The 15399-nt window shown below is 34.5% G+C and overlaps 1 protein-coding gene across 3 annotated transcripts; it reads left to right on the top strand.

Annotated features, from left to right (window-relative positions):
• The first annotated feature begins 711 nt into the window (after window positions 1–711).
• On the top strand, window positions 712–4448 carry LOC145046306 (DNA topoisomerase 6 subunit B-like). 3 transcript variants are annotated; one of them, XM_078994599.1, is made up of 19 exons: window positions 712–873; window positions 965–1059; window positions 1206–1303; window positions 1371–1428; window positions 1508–1597; window positions 1705–1756; window positions 1845–1912; window positions 1988–2094; window positions 2167–2269; window positions 2389–2474; window positions 2558–2763; window positions 2840–2955; window positions 3049–3137; window positions 3206–3278; window positions 3386–3477; window positions 3543–3684; window positions 3793–3854; window positions 3969–4095; window positions 4170–4448. In XM_078994599.1, exons 1-19 carry the CDS (start codon window positions 816–818, stop codon window positions 4188–4190), a joined length of 1743 nt encoding a protein of 580 aa, XP_078850725.1. In that variant the 5' UTR covers window positions 712–815; the 3' UTR covers window positions 4191–4448. The 3 variants fall into 3 exon arrangements, with proteins under 3 accessions (XP_078850725.1, XP_078850719.1, XP_078850729.1); XM_078994593.1 differs by having other exon boundaries at window positions 965–1074; XM_078994603.1 differs by having other exon boundaries at window positions 715–873; window positions 965–1033.
• Window positions 4449–15399: the final 10951 nt, after the last annotated feature.

Genomic DNA, 15399 nt, shown 5'->3' with positions numbered 1-15399 from the left:
ATGAAAAATAAATAGAAGTTGAGAAGGATGAAAGATGGGATGGTGATGAGATACAGATATGTGGGGTCTACTAATTTTTCTTAAACATATAAAGCATAAGTACATAAACAAGAAAATTAATTAAAAAAAATTACCAAGGGCACAATAGTCTTTTTAGGTAAGACAGAGATCAAGTTCGTAACAAAATTAAATAGTAGGGACCATCCGAGTTAAAAAATTAAATTAATTAAAAAATAAATAGTAGGGATTATCCGAGGAGATACAAATATGTGTGATTTATTAATTTTTTTTTAAATATGTAAAAAATAAATACATAGATAAGAAAATTAATTAAAAAAATAAATTAATAAGGGCACAAAAGTATTTTTAGGTAAAACGGTGACCAAACACGCAACAAAAATAAACAGTAGGGGACCATTTAAGTTAAAAAAAATAAGTTAGCGACCAAAACCACAAATTCCCCCAAATCACAGGGACCATTCATGTATTTTAATTTTTACTTTTCGTTTTTCATATTTGGGTAACTATTTTTTTTTGTACACATCTAGGTAACAAACTTGTTGAAAGCGTTCACATCTAAGATTTAACCTGCTATAACAGGTCATAATGATCATATCTGAATACTTCCACAAAGTTTGTTCCGTAAAAAAAAAAAAAAGGATAATTACAAATGTGAAATACCAAAAAGTTAATAACATGATAAGTCATATTCCCTATACTCTTTTACAAAAACTGTCGTTTATTCGCTCTCCAGCGAGACGAAAACAGCGCCCTCTTTGAAAACCCTAATTTTGACTGATCAGAAGAATTCTCCGATGGAGTCCGAAGGGAGCGAAACAAGTCGGAAACGTAAAGCTAATGATCTTAATCAGAGTTAGTATCTCTCTTGTTCAACCTCGATACCAGGAGATGGGAGATGGTATTGTATTGATTGTAGTTTAATTTCAACTTTTGGTTGTTTCAGAGTCTCCTTTGGTTCTTTCAGAGTGTCCTTTGGTTGTTTCGGAGACTCTTGCTGAGTTCTTTGCGGAGAGTAAGAACATTGATGGGTTTGACAACGTATTGCGTAATCTCGTATATGTTTTGTTATGAATGATTGAGTATAACTTGACTTGATGTGATCTATTACGAGATACTATAAAACATCAAAGGCAATTAGTTGTTGTTATGTATTTAACGTTTTATATGTTGTATTTGAGTTTCAGCCTGGAAAATCGCTTCTGAGTACGGTGAGAGAACTTGTTGAAAATGCACTTGATTCTGCAGAGTCCATTGGGGAGCTTCCAAGGGTCGAAGTAACAATGTAAGTGTTAATAATAGTATGTGTTATAGTTGTATTTTTATCATATTGTTTTTTGTATGTATCACAGTGAGGAGATTAATAGAAGCATGATTGATGACGATGTTGAGACAGTAAAGGATAGTGAGGTTTGTATACACAGATTTGAAACACTAAATTCTATTTAAACTTTTACATAAGTCATTTTTCTTGTTATTATCTTATCAGAAACGGCTTGGCAAAAATTCAGCAATTGGGAAGAAAACTGCTGCAAAACCCATCAAGGGCCCCTCAGGTTATTACAGGGTGACTTGTAAGGTGTGAAGATAACATAATATTTTCCATTTCAAACCTTGTGTTGCTGTATTAGTTTCATCTTTAATTTACTCCCATATATTATCATACATTTTGAAATTTGTATGTAGGATAATGGAAAAGGAATGCCCCATGATGCTATCCCGAATATGTTTGGACGAGGTTTAGTTATCCAATAAGTTGTAGTTTAAGTTTCTTTCTATAGCATTGTCATGTTACTCTTTCCAGCTAACATATAAAGATGATGCAGTTTTATTGAGGAAAAAGTATGGGGTGAAGCAAACACGTGGAAAATTCGGACTTGGTGGTGCAAAAATGGTATAATATATTTGTTTGGTTCTTTCAATCTAACTTTTATATGTCATGGTGATGATGTATATTTGTGTCTTTCAGGTATCAATATGGTCAAAGATGAGTACAGGAGAACCTATTGAGATATGCTCATCGATGAAGAATGAAAGTTACGCTACGCGCTGCATTCTGGATGTAGACATTTATAGGTATTGTTCTTAAATGTTATTTTTTTGACTTAAATATTATAATCTTTTGATTGAATTTTTTTTGATGATCAGAAACACTCCCCATATCCATTTACATGAAAAGATAGGTGGCATGGAGAATTGGCATGGAGCTGAGATCAAAGTTGTAATTGAGGGAAACTGGACAGCATACGGTGTATGTAAATGATGTATCATTTTTGTTGAATGTAATTATCTCTTAAATTAACATATATATATATATATATATATATATATATATATATATATATGTATGTATATGATTTATGTATGCAGTCGAAGATATTGGAGTATATGCGCCAAATGGCAGTTATTACTCCTTATGCAGAGTTCAAGTTTCGATTTGTTGCAGTTACACTAGAGTGAGTGAGTGAGTAGAGTCTTATTTTTTTATAAAAACATAATTTCACATCTTGTTTGTTGATTAATGATTGTTTTTCTGTAGTGAAAATGGTGTGGTGGAAAAAAGTTATCCAAGATTGATAGAGGAAATGCCTCCGGTTCCTGTAGAAACAAAGTACCATCCATCAGCTGTGGATTCGCTGCATATCATCCAACGCATGATTGCTCAAACTAAAAATCACAATCTTCTGGAGTTTCTTCAGCATGAATTTGTTAACATTTCCAATGATCAAGCTCAAAGATTAATCGGTATGTATAATGTATCAAATAATTTTAGTTTTTTAAAAGTTAATCTTTATCATGATATGATGTTTTATTTATACAGCAAAAATGGGTCCGGATGTCACCTCCGAAACACAAGTCAACTCTTTGACTCTCCTACAAATTGCTTACATGCATCACTTGTTTCAACATACCAAATTTGATGATCCTAGTGGCAATGTATGATATTTTTTCCTCCTCTAAACATATATCTATCTAAGAGCTTCACCCATTAAGATCATAAAAATATAACTTAATGCTGCTTCTTTCTAGTGTCTTGCACCTTTAGGAGATGAATCCTTTTGCGAGGGTATATATAAGGTGCTGCAGCCGAAGATGGTTGCAACATACACTGCAAAAAGGTAAAAATCCATTCCATCCATATCTTAAAAATACACTCATAATGTATTAAAAAATGGCTACATTTCAGTGCTCAAGTATATCAAGGACACCCGTTCATTGTAGAAGCTGGAGTTAGTCTGGGAGGAAAAGTCTTGAAGCAGGTGGGTTGAGTGAGTTTGTTTCTGTGTGTGTGATTTTGTGTAAAATCACACTAATTAATAATAATAATAATAATAAGTAAAAAGATTTTCACGTTTGAAAATTGTAGGGTATAAATATCTTCCGGTTTGCAAACCGTGTTCCGTTGCTGTTTGAGCAAGATGCTGATGTTGTCACCACAACTGCCATGAAGAGAATCAAGTAATGGAGTATATAATCTTCACTTTTACTAGCAATTTTTTAATTTGTTGTTATGGAATTTTCAGGTGGGAAAGATACAAAATTTTTAAGAAGCAGGAAAAAATTGGCGTTTATGTTAACATTGTAAGCACAAAAATTCCATTCAAAGGGTCTGGAATGGAGTATATTGGAGATGACATAAGCAAGATTATTGCTAAGGCTGTCAAGGTCTATTCTCAATTTTATTTTTATTTTTAATACAATATAATAATGTTAATTTTTATTTTGCTTCCTTATTAGGCTAATAATAATAATGTCCTGTATGTTATTTTCTAGACTTGTCTTGAAGATTGCTGCAACCAGCTCAGGTCTCTAGACCTTAAAAGAAATATGAGTTTGTAAGTTGATCATCTTTTATATCTGTGAGATACTAATAACTTATGTTTTTTTTTTTTTTTTTTTTTCTCTCTCTCTCAAGTTGATAATAGTTTATGTTTTTATATTGGCTGTAGCTACATTGATCAAGCTGCAACTGCTTGTGCTAGCATAACGGAGATTGGCCGAGATTTGAATGGTCCAGATACTAAAGTATGGACAAAAGAAGAGCTGGTTCGAGATTTTCGTGAGGATTGTAAAAAGGTATCTAAATATTTTAAAGTTTTGCTTTGCTTTAATAATTATTTCTGAATTTGATTCTTGTTTCTTTGTGTTAGGCGGGATTAATAACAGATTAGATGGCAATGGAATCGACGCTTTTTGTTCATATGGGTAACAGTTTGCATCAGAAAGGAACAATGGTTATGAGACTTTTTGTTTTCTTTTGTTCATCTGGGTTTTTGGGATGTTTGAATTAGGGTTTGTTTATTATGCCCACAATGATAAACAAGTTCAAGCTGCAGTTTTGGATGCAATGTTTGAATCATTAGTTTCTTATGCCACAATGATATTATATAATTGTTGAAATACATATTTTTATTCTTGTACGCCACAAATTATCTTCTTGGTGTTGATTTCTTGAAATATAACACATTTTGAACCCATCATCAACATTAGTTGGACACATTTCCGTCAACTTCTGATTTCCTTTAGTAACAACAATGTTTTTTTTTTTTGTCTGTGTGTGTAAATTCACTTCTCTTTTTAACGTTTTTGATCATACGCAAATAAAGTAAGAATTACTCAAATTCACATGTTATTGCTCAAGAATTGTTTGAAAAACCGTGTGCAATAAGCATTTACACATGAATTGTTTGAAAAACCCATGTTGTCCTCTACAATTCGTCCCTGCATATTCTTTTTGATTTCTTCATTGTTGAATACAAAGGTACGTTTCACTTTCTTTCCCTACATGTTGATTTTTGCCAACCGTTCAAGAACATGTTTTTGAATTTAATCTTCAAGTTTATTCAAGCACCGTTCATTTCTCTTTCTTTGTAATTTATTTTAACATCATTGAACTCTATAAAATTGGTTTTTCTTTCACGGATTTTGTTTTGATGTTTGTGGTTTATGTTTTGCTACTATTTCGGTAGGAAACTCTATGTGCTGTGTTTGGGTAGGATGTTTTGTAATTTGTATTCCTCATTCGTTTGGTTGGATCTTGTCACAAAATAATATAGTTTACTTTTTCCTAACTATATATACACTTTGGAGAAGCAACTTGCATTTTCCTAACAATATATACACTTGAACTCACCTTCAATAACACATACGAGGCATCACATACGAATCATGCAATTTTGACATGCAATTCCCTGAACAGACTCTTGGTTTATAATCTAGCATGGAAAGCAATTCATAGCATATTGAGAATTTTCTACTTCCTGAGCTCCGATTAACTGTACTCATCACATCCTCTAATTAGTATAAAGTCCCTTTACAAAATCGTTTTCTTGAATAAAAGCATTCTTTTTTCAAAAGTTTATTTAGAAAATCTCTCAGTTCTTAGTTTGTGTTCAAACACACCGTAAGGCGTATCCGAATCCCTCAAACCAAAGCTCAGATACCAACTTGTAACGTCCCAAAAATTACAAAGAGATTTTTCAATTTAAAATAAACTAACTAATTAAAACCTTATACTTTGAAATCATTAAACGATATTTATTTGCTGAAAACCATGTTGTTAACAGAGTTAAATACAATACTACGGAAACAAATATCTTCGATGTGTGTGTAGAGTCCCGTTGAGCTATCCTCACGAACAACCTGCAAAAACATTTAATCCACAACTGTAAGCATAAAACTTAGTAAGTTCCCCAGTATACCACATAATCCACCATACATACAATGCATCTACATAAAGCCTCGACTCTAACGCCTAACAACCAAAACACCTATCCATATACCATATCTAACGGGCCATGCCTAAACGTGCCTAACGGGTCACACCCAACAGGCCTCGCCCAACCTACATAGCGGGTCTCACCCAAATTTATTTGCCCAACATCCATAGCAGGCCTCACCTAACATACATATCGGCCCAACCCAATTGTAATTGACAGGGGAAGTATCTTGGTCCTCCATTCAAGATATAAAGTCCTAAGTAATTAGATGTTGGATAGACAGTTGAACAGATGATCAACCCGAAAGCAAACAATTAGACAAGAACATTGCAATAAGGCTTTAGACCAAGAGTTCTCAGGCTATCTAACTTAATCACATATAACTATTACTCTTATCCTAATCATTCATGACACCTAACAATATCATACAATCAACATGAAAGGATCCACCACTCTATCATACCGTGATACAAAGCGCCCCAAACTGCACATACATAACAAGTAGTGGTCCTAGTCCACTAGCATACCCATACTTTCCTAATACCACTATCCTAACATACAAAGGATATACAATATCATACGTAGCGTAGTGAGAGAACTTACCTGAACTGAATAATCGGAGAAGCACACCAATACTCTCACTCTTCTCCCTGATTATTGCCACGAACAGTCTAACACCAATAACGGTCATTCCATAATCAGCAACCCAAATCCTCCAAGTTTGACCCAATTTTGGTCAAACTGGTCAAAATTCAGTGGTTAAAGGTCCACAAAGGTCAACGATCAACCTAGTCAAAGTCAATGCCATGTCGTGGGCCTTACTTGGGCACGTCATGGGAACGCAACGGTAAAACAGTCAAAATGAATGATATCGCCACATCGTGGACCCTCATTGGCCACGTTATGGGACTGCAAGGACAGAATAGTCGCGAATCAAAACTTCACCATGACGTGGCTATCCATTGGGCATGTTGTGGTCACTAGCAGAATGCCATTTCTCTCATTAAGATCTTAATCCTTACATCTCAAGGCTCATACTTCCAAATCTACTTCTTCTCAGTGACTTAATGTGACATTCCCATTTTCACGGCCAGAAAAGATTGATTTTTGTTTATGCTTTATGAAAATCAGAGTATCTCTTTTAATAAAAATGTTGCGGAATTTGTTCCTAGTAAAACATGATAAAAACGTTATCAAAGCATTTCCGAAGAAAAGTATTTCTATTCATTTTAAAACATTGGGATGTCATCGTCAATACAGAAACATAAGCATAAACAAAACTTACATTCATTTACACTAGTGATTTATATCTTCTTAATCTCTCAGTGTAATGTAACTTCATATCGAAACCTGTGATATAAATAAACTGAGTGGGTCAGGTTGGGAAACCTGGTGAGTACATAGGGGTTTCAACCCACAATAATATAATTATTATGTTTAAATAATCAAGCAATTAAACCCAATTACCCATCCCCATTATCTTCTTTACTCTTATGCCTCGTTCCCGAGTTTAGCAAAAGAAAAGAAAGTCATGAGAGAAAAGAAGAGAAAGGAAAAGAAAACAAAATTTTCTTTTGTGTTCCCGAGTTGGAGGGAAATGGAAGGAAAATGAATCATTTTGTTCTTTCTTTCCAAATCCTCCCAAATCGGAAGGAAAGTTAGGAGGGAAAGTGATTCTCCCATTTCCCTCCAGTTCCTTCCACTTACCTCCTTTAGTGAAACTCGGGAACACCAATTTCTTTTATTTTCTTCTCATTTCCACCCATTTCCTTTCCTTTCTCTCATTAAGTTGAACTCGGGAATGGGGTGTTAAGGATCTACCCTAAGAATCAACTATTTCTTGTTCATTCATTCCTAAGGGTTATCCTAAGGAATAGGTACGAATTCCATCGTTGTCAATGACACATCTGTCAAGCACAGCTGTTAGTTCTGTCACTTAGGCGCAGCTGCCAAAATTGTGACATTCTCTACGAGGCGCATCTGCCAATATTGTCCTTTGGGCGCAGCTGCCAGGTTTATCTCATTTCTCTACAGGTTGCGAGCCTGCTAGTGTTCCATTGGACTATCTAGAATAGTCTGTGGTTGTCATCCATACTTTGCTGAATGACGGGGCCATCATTTGGGAAAAAGGCTTCTCACATCGTCCACCTCTCACGCTCACCTCATGGTCTATATCAACCATCATCTCATCATTCAACTCATATTTCATCTACCCATGTTTTACCCAACATATTGTAGATATAAAATACTTATACAGTTTAAATCATTTAAAACATGTATAAAAATCTTTCACTAGCATAGACAACAAGTATACAGATAATATGCACACATAGCATGTAATTTATAATTAATACTTCATATCTATGTGTAAGATGAAAGGAACTATGCACTCACTTGAAAAGGTGGTGACTGGATACTCAGACAACACTTCGTTATCTCAAAATAATTTCCTTCGACCAAACCTAGTATCCTTACCACTAGGGTTTAGTTTAATATTCACCGAGACTAATTAATAGTCTAGCTATTATTACTATTATATAAGCGTTAAACAATACTTATATAACCCATAATAATAGCCCAAGTACTTATTATAAGGTCCTAATAACATTACTATATTAAAACATAAGCTATACTAAAGATAGGTTAGACGTAGCTCACTTACTGCGGGTTTTCTCGAAAACCGGGCTTCGTTGGAGCAACGTTCCTGAGCCGAAAGGCTCTTTTCTCGGGACTCCAGGAGCCTCGGGGCTTCCTTCGGGTGCTAGGGATGTTTCCTAGGCTTTTTATGAGGTTTGGGGGGGGGGGGGGGCAGTTTAAAGAGAGAGTTTAGAGAGAGAAAGAAGTGGGGAAAGGTGTAGGAAATGGAGGAACCCGACACCTCTATTTATAGGGTGAAATCCTGACAGAATCGCGGAGTCGGTTCACGGACTCGCTGAGTCGGTGCCACATGTCATCACCAGATGGCTTTTCTTGGGGAGAAAGCCTTGGCCCATATTCAGCCACGTCACCCCTTTTCGACTTCTAAACCCCGTAACTTTCGCATATGAGCTCTGTTTTTGACGTTATTTTTTTCCACGCATAGGTAAAAACAAGATCTACAACTTTCATTTAGACTCTGTCAGCTAATTCTCGACCAATATTAAATTTAACCGTAGGAGGAGATTAGACTGTTAAATGACCACAGAGAATTCGTAACTCCTTCATACGGACTCCATTTTCGTTTGTCTTTTTACCGTTGAGTTCCTATTAATGATATCTTCAACTCTCCTTTAGGTCGTGTAGTCCAAAAACCGCTTGAAATAAAATTCGAGTTTCGGGCCGTGCACTGCTAAGCTGAAACTTCGAAAAATCATAACTTCCTCATACGAAGTCAGATTTGGACGTTCTTTTTATGGATGTTCTTGGTTTAATGTATAATAAAACTTTAGTTTAGATCACTAAGGCTAAAAGTCCTCTATCGTAATTTCACTATTTACATCTCCCGATGTCGTGCCGGTTTTGCCGTAAAACTTCGACGGGCCATAACTTCTTCGTTATAACTCGAATTTCGGCGTTCTTTATATGTATGGAACCCTTGAGACATATTCTACAACTTGGTTAAGATTATTTATTCTAAATAATATTTTGTCTAAAAGTCGTTTTCGACCCCTATTATCTCTAAATTGACTAGCCCGGATCTACGGGCGTTACAATTATCTCCCTCTTAGGATGATTGCGTCCCGAAATTATCAACGAAACAGGGATGTATAATGACTCCGTACGTTATATCTTTATCCTAGGTAATAATCGTAACTTCTATGTTGCTTCGAACAAGTATCTAACTCGTGGATTCCTTGACTGCAGGCGGTGCTCGATCTTGCACTTGCTTCCTATCTCACGTTAGACTCCAAATTATGACCTTCAAGTCACAATACCGATCCTTGTTGGGTACGAACTTAAGATAAGTTTTTTTTTTTTTTTTTTTTTTTTTTCTTTCTATTTCTACAATGGAACGATGTGTCATATTCTAATGACCTATCATCATAAGTTACAATGGAATAATGTGTCATATTCTAATGACGCTTTTATCCTACTTTGGATAAAAGGAACGGATAAACTTTGATTCAATGCTTGCTTGCACTCACTCACCGAATCACACACAACAATATGTTTTATAACACCAAGTTACTGGTGCGTTTACATATTATCAATGTGCAACCGACTCGCAAGATATAACTCGCACATCTCGGTTTCAAGAATATACAATATTATCGACTCACAAACACTTGTGATAAAAAAATGAAGTGATTCTTGTGAGCGTGGGTTTAATCCAATGCTCAAATCATATTCATAAGCACTCATGAACGTTGCAGCAAACATTTGCTTATGTCTAATACACTTTAGACAATCCACACACCAATTCACGACAGTCTTCATTCATACCTACTTTCAACATATGAACGACTATGGTCCGTTCGAATAATTTGATTGTTTTAAACCAATTAAATTATTCAGGAAGTCAAAACATGCAAAGTGAAACACAAGAATAATACTAATCCCATATGGCCCCAAACTCTAGGTATAAATAAAACATTTTATTTAATGACCATATTGATTACTCATTATTTGTTGTTTCGGGTAATCAACTTATTACTTGAATTATTACTACACTTGTCCCATGCCCTCAGCATGCACACAATGTTAACCTACGGTCCTTACTTTGTGAAATAGATCAAATGAACACATTTCCAATCATACTCATTTCACAACTCCCAATCCTTATCACAAGTGTAAGAATATCAAATTCTTGCCACTTATAGAATATGCTAGATTCTAACATTTTATGCAATGAACCTTTCGTAAAGTCACAGCTCAAAATCATCAAGACTTGGCCAATCTCTATCAGAAACAATTCTATAGATATGATGTCTCTCACTCAAAGTACATTCCTTTGAACATCCTTCATGCATAAAAGTTTCTAATCTAGACATAGATTCTCAATATCCAACTCCCAATATGGAAACATTTCCATATTTGCCATATGACAACTCATTCTTAATAGAATCTTATCTATTCATAATAATGTCGATATGCTCCATCCAATACCATACTCCCAACTATTCACAAGAGACAAATCCTTAGCGAGCTTTGGATCGTCCTTTGATAGTTGTTTAATTATCTTAGTCAAAAAATGATTCTTGTCCTTTTTCCCTCTTAATGCGCTAGACATTTGGAAAATTTTAGAATGGTCAAATATTGTAGCATCTGCAATCGATCCTTTACCCGAAGCGTATGGGACACGATGCATAATGTCTTACATAAAGATACAATACTTTATCAATCTTCTGCTATACTATTTCATGTGTCACATTCTCACAATTCGAACTATGAAGAGGGATGCCATAATCATAATCGAAATTTTGAGAACGCACTATGTATCCTTCACTAAATTTATTAACATTCCCCAATCTAAGCCTTTAGATTCGAAATGAAGCATAATATTCTCTCCCTTAATTATAGCAAAACAACTTTTCAACTCTTACGACTTTGCAAAGTATAACTCTTGTTTTGTATAATTAATATTGCTAACTTTCAATACTTGCCTTAATAATCATACAAGCATAACATTTATGCTCCCACTATCATGATGATTATTATAAGCATAACACTTATGCTCCCACTAGCTTTGACATGTATTCAGAAATAAGCTGAACTTTCAGATTTCTAATACCAGATGCTTCGATAAGCCTTTATCTAAGCTTCTTAAACTTATACACCTTTTCCTTAGATAGCTCATATGTGTGTCTGAACACTTCAGACTAATTGCCAAATCTCACAATTCGAATTATTGAAAGGGATACCGTAACAATAATTGAATTCGAGAATACAATTTTACAATCACTATCTTCTTAAAATCTCTCTTAGTGAAAGCATTTCCTCACAATCATTTTCATGAAGGAAGTAATCTTATGACACTTAGATTTTAATGGTGTATGTGTTCCTATCCATGTGAATTTTTCAAAACCAAAGTTTGCGACAAATCCAAACTCATATGGACTGAACTTTCTCAATTTTGATTTCTTGCCTTATGGAAACACTAGTGCCCACCATGTCTTCCAAGTAGTTAAGCAGCTCACCCTTTCCTATCAATGTACTTTTCATTGATCAAGGCGCTTGCCTTTTATACGTTCAAATGAGAACTCATAGAACTCATATGCATAATTAACTCAATTGGAATGGCACATAAACAAAATAGTGTCAACACGATAGGTTGTAAACCTCAAGTCGTGTGCTAGGATTATTCTTGATTTGTTCTTTAAACTTTTCAAGACCAATAAGACTCCCACTGACTCCTTGCTATATAAGATTCTTTTGTTAAGAAACATTTCTTTACAAATGAATATTCAAGAGTTAGTGCAGTTTTATCAAGACAAAACATTTCACAAATTGGTCCTCGTTGGTCTTTGTCTTATCCAAGACATCACAACTTACCAATTTCAAATGTGCAAGAATAAGAAAACCTTTTTCCAAATTCTACATTTGATGAATGTTATAAACCTTCTTTATACTTGTCACTCAATGTCACAATCTTTAACTCTAAGACTTGGTTTCGGAACGAAGTATGATTGACTTCTTGATTTAACCATTTCTTCAATTCTCGATTCCTCTTCTTAGACATATAATTGCACTAAGACTCACTTAGAGGATCAATTGAGATATGGTTCTCAATCATTAAGACATATCATAAAACATAATAAAAGGTACTCTCCCATCTTCTTAGAATAAAGAAACTTTTATCTTTCTGCCTAGTTGATTCTTTTTATTCGTTCTGCTAGTGATTGAAACTATTTCAATCAATTTAGAATTATACTCAATCTTATAAGTATAATCATATTCACTAAACTTTAGTGAATCATGATGAATAACTTTGTCACTCTTGTGGTAGACTTGATCAACGTACGACCTAGTGTACTCAATCTCCTAGTCCTTCAATTGACACTTTGTCAAAGAATTAGTCTAAATTTCCCAAATGTGAAAGTTTTTCATTCATCATACAATACTTGTTGCATGATTCCAAGTTTCTGTCCACTTGAAACTTGGGCGATGAGAAACTCTTCCTATTTGGTAAATTCTCGACATTTCCACAAATAACATAATTAAGAATCAAATCCATTATTGCTAATAATAGAAACATTCCAACATCAATTTTTCATACATGACATTGCAAGGATAAATAAATAATATAAAATCAAAATTTATTTTATTGCGGAAAAAATTGTCCTTACAATGCAATTGAAAAACTATGTTAATAGATATTTCTTAGCAATCTATTCTAATTCCAAGTAGTAGCTCAAGAATCCAATATTCAAGTAATGCGATCAAAATCCATTTCTTCACGATTAGATTTAGCTCACTTCTTCCCTTAAGCTTCATTTCTTTTCTTCGATCCTACAAAACATCAAATGTAATCTTATCACATCATGTATTAAGAATCTAGAATGGGAACTTAAAAGAGTTAGTTAACGGATGTTACCTGAAGCAGAGCCATATGTATTGACTCTCCCATCTCTTAGATCTCTCAGGTAAACTGGGCAGCTTCGTCTCCAATGCCCCTTCTCTTGGAAATAAAAGCAAATTGACTCTTTTGGAACAACACATGGAACTACTTCAGAACTTTCCTTTCTCTTATGATCAAACTTTTCGACCATGGCATGCCTTTCGTTGCCATTGCCTATATCCATAGAGGTCGGGAAGGCAGATCCACCAATCAACTTTGCTTTTTCAGTGCGCCAAATCATTGCTGATTCAGCGGCAATAAGCATATAGATTAGATCGATAAGGGTCACGTCGTGGTTCATCATATAGTACTCTCTTACGAACTCACTATATGAGTCAGGAAGCAACTGAAGAACCCAATCAACAGCCAGCTCCTCACAGACAACGGATCCCAACATTCTTAACCTATCAATGTGTGACTTCATCTCTAGGACGAGTGCACACACTGACTTTCCTTCTTCATGTTTACTTGCCAAAAGGGCTTGAGTGAGCTTGAACTTTTCAAGCCTTTGAACTTGTGGGCTAGGGAGAATAAAAGGAGGAGGAGGAGGAAGTGAAGCATCATCTCGTGTTCCTCGATCGAATCATGGAATATCATCCTCATGTGGAAGGCTTGTTCCACGGGACTTGGGAAGACCATAATTGTGACAACTAGACATCTACAAAATGGGAGAAAATAAATTCAAGTTAGTTGATTGATTGAGTCCTTAGTAAATCACCCAAATGAGATACTAAGGCTTGGACACAACAGAATATTCCACAACTTGGGAGAGGGATCCCGTAACCCAATTTGTAGAACATTTGAAGGTAAGTGAATGACGATTCACTAATTTTCCACCATGAAAAACGGAAAATAGATTAAGTTTTAAATGTATTGAAAACTCCTAGATCCTTTGAGATTCATTGAACTTTTCAATGGCATGTTTAAATCTTGATATGCCCCTCGATTTGTGACTGGGATGCTGAGGATCACAAAACAGGGTGTGAATAACCATGCAAACTTACATGGTGCCCCCAATGTTACAGTCACCTATTTGATGTGCCGGTTAACCACATACGCTCCACCGAACTATGACAAACAATGAGTCACCCTTTGCTACCTTTGCTTAGAACCATTTAGTGTGCCGGTTAACCACACACGCTCCACTAACATCTTCGCAAGGGCACAAAGTGTAATTTCATGGAATTGCATCAATTCACTTTTGCCTAAAGTAACTAAGATTTGGGAATTTTTTAAAAGAATTTAGTTACTTTGTACTTCATTATACTTATAATGGAAGGTTTCTATCCTATTCTACCCATTCGGCTAACGACCCTCCACTAGTCAAAAGTGCGGTGGGTAAGAGTGGATACCCATTCAGTCGCCATTTTATAGGCAATATCCTTAAAACCCCGTTATAGACCAACTTCGTGAATGAGGCCTACTAACGGTAAGACTGACTTTTACTCATACATATATAATACTAGACTTTTAATGTTATATATAGTATAGGGTATATTTTACACTTTTAAAATACTAGGTGGTCTAATTTAATAAATTACACTTTTAATTTGATTAAATGTAAACCAAAACTTTATGGGTTTATTAAATCTCTTTTAATTATACACTTTAATTAATTAATAAAACCATAAGGGTGTGATTTGAACTTTTTAAAACAATGCTAGGGTTTTAGAATTTAACATTTCTAAATTAAACTTTTAATCAACTTTTAAACTCCAAAACTTGAGGGCAAGTTTTGAAACATTTCAAAACATTAGGGTTTAACTTATTTAAATTTCAAAAACAAAACTTTTGAGTTCAAATTTAAACTATAAAACCTACAGGGATTTTGAATCTTTTCCAAACTTTATCAAGAATATTCTAGATCACATAATTCAAATAAGACAATTAACAATTAATTGGTGGTTATCTAATTAGATCTAGTTCAAATTCTTGCAAAATAATGATCAAATAATTCAAATAATTTAACATTTCTCAAATAAGGTAACAATTATCTAACTAGATGATCAAAATCTTTTATTTTGACAAAGATAATCATAAGGAATCAATAAAATTCGTATTTCTTTAATTTTAAACAATTATGACAATTATCCTAAGTCAAAATCAGTAAAAATCCCGAAAATC

The sequence above is a fragment of the Lactuca saligna genome, chromosome 1, assembly GCF_052625555.1.
Source record: "Lactuca saligna cultivar CGN05327 chromosome 1, ASM5262555v1, whole genome shotgun sequence".
In the NCBI taxonomy this organism is placed as follows: Eukaryota; Viridiplantae; Streptophyta; class Magnoliopsida; order Asterales; family Asteraceae; genus Lactuca; species Lactuca saligna.
This window is presented reverse-complemented; position numbering and strand designations above follow the sequence as displayed.